General features: G+C 60.6%; 2 protein-coding genes across 4 annotated transcripts in view; one reads left to right on the top strand and one right to left on the bottom strand.

Moving 5' to 3' along the window:
- The window catches only part of RNPEP (arginyl aminopeptidase), a 16320-nt gene extending 13094 nt beyond the window's left edge, over window positions 1-3226 (bottom strand). Inside the window, exons 1-2 of the mRNA XM_026864390.1 lie at window positions 3216-3226; window positions 373-378 (exon numbers count right to left, since the gene is read on the bottom strand). The gene's annotated coding sequence lies outside the window, so the exon portion shown is untranslated. The remainder of the gene's footprint in view (window positions 1-372; window positions 379-3215) is intronic.
- A 3464-nt stretch (window positions 3227-6690) lies between these two features.
- Window positions 6691-9444, top strand: LOC113488956 (uncharacterized protein ENSP00000471857-like). 3 transcript variants are annotated; one of them, XM_026864389.1, is made up of 3 exons: window positions 6691-7302; window positions 7700-7800; window positions 8049-9444. In XM_026864389.1, exons 1-3 carry the CDS (start codon window positions 6716-6718, stop codon window positions 8114-8116), a joined length of 756 nt encoding a protein of 251 aa, XP_026720190.1. In that variant the 5' UTR covers window positions 6691-6715; the 3' UTR covers window positions 8117-9444. The 3 variants fall into 3 exon arrangements, with proteins under 3 accessions (XP_026720190.1, XP_026720189.1, XP_026720188.1); XM_026864388.1 differs by having other exon boundaries at window positions 8046-9444; XM_026864387.1 differs by lacking the exon at window positions 8049-9444 and having other exon boundaries at window positions 7700-8037.
- The last annotated feature ends 72 nt before the right edge of the window (window positions 9445-9516 follow it).

Raw genomic sequence — 9516 nt, 5'->3', positions numbered from 1 at the left:
CCCGATGCGCCCCCACGGGGGGTCCTGCCCGGCGGAAGGGACACCGCTGTCCCGAGCCCCCCATCCCCCCCGTGCCCCGCTAGGCTCAGGGGATGTCACAGGCAGTAATGGCCTCAGGGACAGGCCTGAGAGGTGGGGACGGGGTGGTGGGACAGGGAAGGGCCATGGGGCCGCGTGGCCCATGGCACCAGGAGCCGAGATGTTCCAGATGCTGTGGCCAGGGAGAGGCCTTCGGCATCGGGGCGCCTCATGGAGACCCTCACACTGACCCTCAAACCCTCACACTGACCCTCACACTGACCCTCATAGACCCTCACACTGACCTTCAGACTGACTCTCAGACCTTCACACTGACCCTCACAATGATCCTCATAGACCCTCACACAGACCCTCACACAGACCCTCACACTGACCCTCACACTGACCCTTGCAGGGCTCCCGGGCTCTGTCCCAGCCCCGGAGCATCCATCCTCATCCCCACAGCAGGATTTGTGCCAGACAAAGTCCAGCCTAGGCAGAGCTCTGTTTCACTGCCACATGTGGGGCTTTTGGTGGCAGAGACTGCTGCTGTCGGTCCAGCTGAGAGCAAAACTTTGCTCAGAGCAAGGTTTTATTAAAGTAGGCTAAATGCTTAATGGGATTGCCATGGAGTGGCTAAAGCAGAGATTAGTGCTGTGGCTACAGGGCTGGGCATCTCTGCTCTGACAACAGGCGGTTTCTGTCCTTCTCCGCCCGTCCCAGCCCGCAGCTCATCTCAGCAACTCCCAGCGCCCCCCGGCATCGTGCTGTGGGGAAGCAGCCAGCCGGGGCAGGCAGAGCTGCGCCTGCCCGCGTCTTCTCGCCCACCCGCTTGCCCAGCTGCTGCCTGTGCCCAGGGGAACCACCTGCCTGCGCCCAGCCTGGGCCGTCGAACCAGGCAGCCGCAGCATTGCCCCTCCGGAGGGGCAGGGAGAGGAGAGCGGCGAGACCTTCCCCGTGGAAGGACCCAGCCCGAGGCCCCGGCAGTGCGGGTGGTGGCAATGTCCCAGGCGGTGACACTGGCTGGGAGCAGGCCAGGGCTCGGCCAGGGTGCGGGGGCCGGGGAGACGGGGCTGGCGGCTGAATCGGCAGCTTGTTCTTCTCCGAAGGCTCCTTCCTGCCCCTGCTCCCTCTGTTTCTCTTAGGAAAGTTTTATGTCCCTTGTGTTACAAGGAGCCTTTTCTTTGTCATCCTTCCCGAGCGTGCCGGGCAGGAGGCCGCGCTGGAGCAGAGCCATCCCTGAAGGCAGCTCGGGGCCGGATCCTGCGCAGGGCTGTGAGGTGCACGTGGCAGCTTCGAGGGGTGTCATGGCACCAGGGTCTGCCCCTTGGCAAGGTCTCAGCTCCTCGGGCCAGTCACACATGGGGGTTCACCCCTGGGCTGCCCCCCTCCCTCCTCACCCTTAGACACTGAGGATGCTTTGCAGCCCCCAAGCACCTCCCCAGGGACATCCAGCGCCAGCCCCCCACCCCCCTGCTGCTGGCCCCATGGGTGTCTCCAGGTTGGCTCCCAGTTCATGGAGCTGCTCTGCAGCCCCACACACCGAGGGAAAGATCCATCCTCCTTGATTCCTATTTATCAGTCTGATTTCAGCTCTCTCACCCTAGCAGAGGCTGTGTCAGGGTGGGGAAACTGAGGCATGGAGCAGCAGCAAGGCGCCAGCGGAGGCTGAAGGGTTTAATAACTTTTTGCATCACTAAGTGTTCATGCTCAGACTCCTGCCACTATTATCTCAGGGGTGCAGGACAAAGTTTCATCCCCAGCAGGGATTTCGCAGCTGCGAGAGATAAGAGAAGTGAATATTATCTGGTTTGTAAAAGTCACCCCAAAACACTTCAGGAACAGAGCAAAACGCTTGCAGAGCTGTTAGCTGTCCTCTCAAGACCGTGGGAGAGCTGGAGGTTGGATCCCTCCAGGGGCTCCGGGCGCTCAGCATAGCCCCAGCACAGAGCCGGGAGTGGCGCAGCCCCTGCGGGGCCGGGGGGACCCAGAGCCATGGGAGCCACTATTCCCAGCTCTGCTCTGGTGAGAGAAGGCTCCAGAGTGGATCTGCTTTGATGCCAGGGATGCTTCGGTGACCACTCACGTGCAAAATGGGGACATGAAATGAGACTTGGCCTCCAGGTCCCTGTATTAATTTCTGGCTGCCAAAATTGCACGTGTGAGATGCATTTGGGCACCAGGCTGAGGAAGTAGCTTGAGCTCCGAGCACAGCAGATGCCACTTTGAAGGAGATGCCTTCAGGGATGTGCTGGGTTGTGTTTGTCCTGGGATGAAGGACATGGCTCAGCCAAGGCTGTTTCATTTTCATTCAGTGCGAACCCCATGTCTCTGTGGATGGCATCATTCAAAGGGATCAGAAACCACCTCGTCTCCAGGTTTAAACGTCTTTAATTCAGGGAAAGGTCAAGTTCAGTTCTGGAGGCAGTAGATACTGGCCCAGAGCTCCAGACCTGAGCTCTAGAGGTAGCTGGGATGAGCATCCTCCCCCTGACCAGGAGATGAGCATCTCTCACTGCCCAAGGAGGCTCAGCCCTGGTGCCCAGGCAGGGCTCTGCTGCCTTCAGCACTGCTGTGACTTCTCCAAAGTATTCCCTGTGCTAAAATACCTTGTGTGCATTTGCTGCCTTCCACCAGCACCAGACCCAGTGATCCCAAGTTTTTACATGGGGAGTTGACAGGGTCAAAAACTCATCTGGCAGCTGGAAGTCCCAGAATTAAAACATCAGGTGCAAGGTTCTTGTGCTCATGTTGCCCAGAGGGTGAGCAGCAGCCAGTACCCGAGAGAGAGACACACAGAGATCCTGTGGCCAGGTTGGATTAAGGGAGAAAGTCATTTCCCTTTCGAGCTAATTGCAGAGGAGCTGCCTCTGTCTATCTAGGTCAAGCCGTAACCTGCTTTAGCTGGGCAAAGCGGCGGCAGGACGCCAGTGTGACACAGCGTGACATGGCGTTCACCTGCTCCCCTGCCACTGCAGCACGTGGGGCACAAGCCAGGGGGGATCTGCTCCCTGAGGGCAGAGTTTGGGTGAGGTAAAAATCAATCTGGAGGCAAATGAAGAATTTGGAAGAAGAATGGGCTGAATCTCTCCCAGGAATGGTTCTAGTTTGTGCTCGTTACTAAAATGATGGGATGAGTAGGAGGGCTGCTTGGCACAGGAGCAGCTCCTGCTGAGGCTGATGGGGGAAACAGGGACTTGGTGGAAATTGCTCTGGTTTATCCCTTTAATGACATCTCTGGGTGCAGGACCCCAGCCCGAGGCTTTGGCTGGTGTTACAGCCTGGGGGAGCAGGGCCGCACACATCTCCCCTTACCCAGCCCCAGGGAAGCCCCCACGTCACCCAGGAGGAGGGGTCACCCATGCCGGGTGCAGCGAAGCAATGGGTGTCCTCTGAGACTCCCAAGGCGTGTGCTGCGGGGAGGGGACGGCTCAGAGCCTGGCTCACAGTAGGTGTTGGCATCTCCTGGAAAACCTCAGCCCTGCAAGCACAAGAGGAGGATTGATTTTCTTGTGGCCAACGTGGCAGCTTTGGCTTCTGCTGCAGCCGTGGCATTGCAGCGAAGTGGCTGCTGGTGGGCTCAGAGAGAAGAAATGGAAGTTGTGTCCATGAGAAGGAAGTCCAAAGCGAATAAACTGAGAAAAAAAAATCTATAAAACCTGGTTACAGCCCCAATGCCATGTGTCTGGTGATCAGTCAGGACCAGAGGGGTGTTGCATGCTGGCAACTCTCAGAAGGTGATAGCGAAGGTAAGGTCGTAGCATAAACCCAGATGATTTCTTTCTTGCCTCTGAGTTAGTTAAGAGGAGCTCAAGACCAGCTTTATGGAGGCAGTGGCAGATGATCTCCCTCCGTGTTAGGGGAAAACCTGCCAGCAGCAGCCCCTGGAGCTCAAGATGCTCGTGCAAGGGACCTCAAGGGTGAAATTGGTGAGTTGTGGCTGGTGGTTTAACCACTCGTGTCTGCAAGGCCAGAGGTTCGCTGGCTCATGGCCCCACCCTGGGCATCTTTGCACTTATGGGGAGGAAGGTCGACCCCCATCAGTATTTGCACAAGGTGTTTTGCAGCTCAAGGCCATGAACAGCTCTGGCCCCAGACACAGCGCTCCTGGGGCAAGGGGCTGAGTTCAAGAGTGAAAAAAGTTCAGAATTGGGGTTTGTAAGTGTGAGTTGTGGGGCACAACCTGGAAAAAGGCTGAAGGGTTGAGGGGAGCTGGTTGCTGCTGCTATTTGCTGCAGGTTGGGCTGCAAAGCGGCGTTGGGAGCATTGTGCCCATGGGGATGTGCTGGTCTCCACCTCCTGGCTGGTGCTGGGTGCTGAGCCCTCACCACCGTGCTCCCAGGAGCAACCCTTGTGGGTGCAAGGAAATCCCACGGGTGCAGGGAAAGCCCTGCAGGCCCCTGCCTGGCTCCTGCCGCCTGCCCTCAGCACCCTTGGGTGCAGACTGGTGCCAGCACAGGGCCCTCACGGGCGCCTGGGGTTGCCCACCGGGGCCAGATCCAGACCTATTTGCCAGCGCGGGGGTGGCAGAGACCCAGCGCCCATCTCCATTTCACCCCACGCAGCGGCGTGGGGACGGATCAGTCCCAGACACCCCCAAATGCCTTGTCCTGGGGCTTCCTCCTTCTACCGGTGCCATGACTCGGGGCCACGGCCTTGGAGAGGGGAGGCAGAGACGTCTGATCCAGGATGTAGGGAGAGAGAAAACCTCTCCAGCCATTTCAGAGGCTTCAGCAAGAGCAAGCCCAGAGCTGTGTGTGTTGGTTCCCTTCTGCCCTTAATTAAAATTGCCTTGAAAAGACCTCTGTAGCTCCTGACTGGCACTGGAGTTGGTGCTGTGATGCTGAGATCTTGCCACTGCATCAGCCCTTTTCCCCGTGACCTGCAGCTCTGTTGATCAAGTGATCCAGCTCATGTGGGTCTGGCAGAAGGGAATTTGGTTGTGTTTACTTGAGCACTGCCTGTGGCAGGGATGTGGCCACCCCTGGGGACTCGCTGTGGGGGATGTTGGGCAAGGCTGGGTCCTTACAGCTGCCCCAAAAGCCTGAGGGGAGCAGGGCCCAGGGCAGCTGTAGGTTGGGGAAGAGGCAAAATCGGGCCGTTTGGGGCATTTTTGGATCTTGCTTATGCAACACCCTCCGCCAGGAGATGCAGTGGGTGGTGGGTGCCATCCCCCTTCACCCCACAGCTTGCCAAGAAACCTCCTCCAGCTCCGGAGAAGCTCTGTCTCAGCCGGGTGGTTTGAAAGGCAGCCAGGATGCTGGTCCCGGGCTGCAAACAGAGCAGCTTGTGTGCGGCCCCATACCTGGGTGGCAGCATCCCCCCAGCCTGCTGGGAACGGCTGCGTTCGGCTCCAGAGCAGCCCCGAAGCGCTCGCTGGGGCGGCTGCACAAAGCCCCACTTGTGCTCGCTGCACCCACCCGGCCTGAAGCCAGCGCCGGGGAGAGAAACCCCCCTGGGGGTGATGGGGACTGCAGGGGGCTGACCTGGATGCTACAGAACCCCAAAAAGCTTCTGCTCCTCTCCCCAGAGGTTTTTCTTCAAGGAGGCTGAGCGGAACCGTGCTGGAGTGACCTGCAAAATGTGTGTCCTGGGAGATTTGTGGCACCTGGTGTCTGTTTGCCTTTTGGTTCACTGCAGCTGTACCAGAGCGAGGGAGCAGAGGTTGGCACAGGTGCCCATGGAGCCACATCTCCTCATCTTTCTGGAGACCACTCCATCCCCTGGAGACAACTTTTGAGTTTTGAAAGTTTTTTTCCCAGAGGGTTGCAGCTGGGAGGTGGTTGGAGATGGAGCTTTGCTCCATTGTTGATTCTCTTGCTGAGCTCTGCTCTGCCTGCAGGAGGGATGAACTTCTCCACTCACTGTGACCATGCTGATGTCCCTGTCACCAGTGGCAGCAAAGATGGCCTTGAGTGCCTGTGGGTGCTTTGGGTGGCATGGGGTGGTACAGTGAGTCCTCATCCTCATCTGCATGGAGCAAAATGCCAAGGCGAGGGGATGTGGGGCACTATCTGGGTGGTGGTGCCAGGGAGAGTCACTGTGGGGCAAGATGAGAGCAGGAGCATGGTGAGAAGGGGTTGTTGGCATCACACAGGGCAACGCTGGGGATGGGGGAGCAGAGATGGGTCTCAGACATCAGTAATGGCCTGAGGAGCGGGGTGACAGAGCGGTCCTCATGTCACTGGGAGGTGGTCTTGGGTGATCAGGAGATGGATGACTAGGAGATGATCTTAGGTGGCCAAGAGACTGGTGTCTGGGAGATGGTCTTGGGTGGCCAGGAGATGGTCTCAGTTGACCAGGAGGTGGTTTTGGCAACTATGAGGTTTTGGGTGGCCAAGAGGGGCCCGTCTTGCCTGTGGTGAGGCCTGTGTGGCCTTGCTGCAGGAACCTGCCCGAGGGAACTGGGGGGCTGGGGCTACACAGGGTCCTTGGGGGAGGACCTCACTGTCATGTGTGCCCTGGCCCTCTGGATCCCTGTTGGGGACAACACGTGACCCCTCACACTGGGGTGTGGGATGCAGTGGCCTCCACCTGGAATGGGCACATTGAGCACCTATGGTCAGTGGGGGCCAAGCCCAAGGTCTGGTGTGGTTGAGGGGATGTGGGTGACCCCCCACGCCCACCCCCTCGCCATGCCAGGCACTGCTCAAACCTCCTCTCTCCCCACAGCCTTGCTGGCAGCCGCCTCATCAGGATGAACGGGATGGCCAACATCAACCCTGCCGGCCGCAGCCACTACGCCTCCGCCATCCCGGTGCCCCGTGCCATGGCTCATGGCAAGCTGCATGCTGTGGCCCCCCCAAGCACGCTGGAGACCCCTGTCCCCCATGGGGCTCTGTCCCCCCGGTCAGGGAAGGCTCTAGCTCCCAGCCCCAAGACCCTCAAGCCCAAAGACGCTGCCAGAGCCACTGGCCATGAGCTGGCCAAGGGCAGGGAGGGCAGCCCCAGCATCTCCCTCCGTGGGGGGCAGAAAGCCCCAGCGAGACCCTTGGTGTCCCCCGGGAAGTGGCCAGAGGCAGTGGGCAGTGGGAGGAGAGGGGCAGGCAGGGTGGGGGAGCCCACTGAGCTGCCCAAAGCCCCCACTGTGCAGAGCAGGGGTGGGGGGCGACCAGGTGGGTCCCCTGGGAAGGGCAGTGGGGTGGCCATGGAGGGGATGGAGGATGAGCCCCATGGCAGCTCGCAGGGCAGGGGGCCTGTGTTTGGGTCAGGGGCCATCACCTTCTCCTCAGGTCCCCCCCACAGCCATCCCATCACCGCCACCGTGGCACCCTTCCAGTACCGGTGAGTCCCTGGGGACTGGGGGCATGGGGCTTGGGGGGGACATGGGGATAGGGGGACATGGTGACAGGGGAGCATGGGGAGAGGGGGAGGCAGGCAGGCACAGCAGGGGTGGCCATGGGGAATGGTGGGGTTGGGTCTAGGGGCTCTGCCCCTAAAGGAGGGTTCCCATTGGGTTTGAGGTGCTGAGGGCTCCTGGGGCACCCATGGGAGCTGGTGTAGGGCAGGGGGTGGTCTCAGTGGGGAGTGGGGTGCCCTTGGACCCTCCCTGCCGTGGGACCATTGTCCCCAAACCCTGGCAGAGCTCAAGGCACCATTTTTCCATCTTTTGGGGGTCCTCAGGTGGCTGCACCCTGCGACACACCCCTGCTCCCCCACCCTCACCCCGCTCTGCCCTCAGGCTGCAGGAGGACTGGGAGGAGAAGAGGGCCACAGCCCTGGGTGACGAGTGCCCTGGTCCTGCGGAGGAACCTGACCCCGACCCCAAAGCCGGAGGCCTGAGTGAGTTGGGGGGGGCTGCTGGGGATGAGGGGGTCCTGCTGGGGGGCTGCCGGGACGGTGCCAGAGGGCAGAGGCTCATGCCGGAGCTCAGACTTATGTGGCCCCGTGCCAGAACGGGAGCCGGGGATGGAGGTCGGTGGGGCGGCTGGGGTAACCCCATGCGGGAGGTGCCCTGACTCCCCTGGGAACAGTAGGGCTGCAGCTGCCGCATGCGGCGACCCCCATGGCCAAAACCCTGCACCCAGCAGCGTGGCCTGACCTGGGCATCAGCATCCCCCGCAGCGGCTCTGGCACGGGGAACCGTCCCCTCCAGTGACACCGCCGGGACATCACCCGTTTGGCTCCGTCCCAGCCAGCTCCAGGAATGACCCATTTCCAAGAAGTCGGCAGAGATCTGGTGCGGAGGCGGATGCTACGGCACCACTGGCTCCCCGCACCCACCGCGGGTACCCCCCCTTTCCCGGGGGCTGAATGAGCCCAAATTCAAGCTCCCTGCTGCAATATTGGGGACACCCCAGTCCCTTCTGGCATTTGCTCTGGGGGGGTGGCTGCTGGAGGAGATGCTGGGGTGGCGGTTGCCAGGGCAGCGGCAGCGGAGGATGGTGGGATGCTCCAGGGATATTCAGGGAAGGGGAAAAAAAAAAAAAAAGAGCTGGGAGCTTCATCGAGTGATTTGAAGGGACAGAAGTCGGTCAGAGCCGTGGTGGCTCACAGCACAGCCCAGCTTTGCAGTGGGGCTCCAGCACTGCCACCCTGCAGCCAGAGGGGTAACGGGGTTCAGCGCTGAGCCCCATTTTGGGAAGCACTGAAACCAGTGGTGAGCGGGAAGATTTTCTGGGAGGTTTTGGGATGAGGCTGAGCTGGTTCGGTACCGGGGAAAGGGCCAGATCCTTTTTCTTGCTCCACGCCTCCACCCCGACCCGTGGCACCGTGTGGGGCTCTGTTGGGCCCTGCCAAAGGGGACAGGGGACTTTGGGAGGCCCCAGGAGTCGCCTTGACAGCCCCAAAATGACATGACTCCTCCAGATTTACCCCCCAGCGTGCCCTGCATCCAGGCAATAGCCTCGTAGCTCAATAAGGGCTGTAAAAGTCCCCGAACTCAGAGCGGCTCTGGGATGCAGCAGGGTGGCTTGGGCACCTTTTATTTTTTTGGCCACCCTTTGCTCTCCCATCCAGGTCGGGTTATTTTGGGGCTTCTCAGCATCACCGTGGGCTGCACCCTGAATGGCCCGGGGAGGCCATGCTGCGGTACGGGGGGCCGGGATGGGGGGCTTGTGCCGCCCCCGGCCCTCCTGGCTCCTTATCGCGGCAGCATAGTGATGGGCTCTAATGCAATATTTTCCGGCGGTTGCCATGGCAGCCTGCGTGAGGTCACCAAATAGACTTAATTCACCCCTCCCGAGGGACGGGTAATTAATGAAAAATGATGATAACCAGATCCCACTCCCCCTCTTCCCTCCCCCCTCCCCTTAATTCCCCCAGATCACTGGAGAGGCCCCGCTGGGTTTGAGGGCCACAATGTCCCTCGGGGGGCTCCTGGGGCCACCCTGGGCTCTTCCTGCACTGTTTGCGCTGAAGCGGGGAAGTTTTGGCCCCCCGGCGGACGGGTGTGCAGTGCCGGGTGTGGGGGCCGTGGCAGGCGGGACAGGGCCGCTCCACACGCAGGGTTCGGGCCGTGACCCCCGCTGGCTTCACCCACCCGCCCGGCTGCCTGCC

The sequence above is a fragment of the Athene cunicularia genome (assembly GCF_003259725.1).
Source record: "Athene cunicularia isolate RWA chromosome 26 unlocalized genomic scaffold, athCun1 chr26_part2, whole genome shotgun sequence".
NCBI classification, from domain to species: Eukaryota; Metazoa; Chordata; class Aves; order Strigiformes; family Strigidae; genus Athene; species Athene cunicularia.
Note: the sequence above shows the minus strand (reverse complement) of the source record. Positions and strands in the feature narration are given on the sequence as shown.

What these genes read in the sequence shown, in the direction of transcription:
- LOC113488956 (XM_026864387.1), top strand. Translation starts at nt 6,716, where the DNA reads ATGAACGGGATGGCCAACATCAACCCTGCCGGCCGCAGCCACTACGCC. An exon ending in GTGGCACCCTTCCAGTACCG is followed by an intron (nt 7,303 to 7,699) that starts GTGAGTCCCTGG and finishes CTCTGCCCTCAG; the next exon opens with GCTGCAGGAGGACTGGGAGG.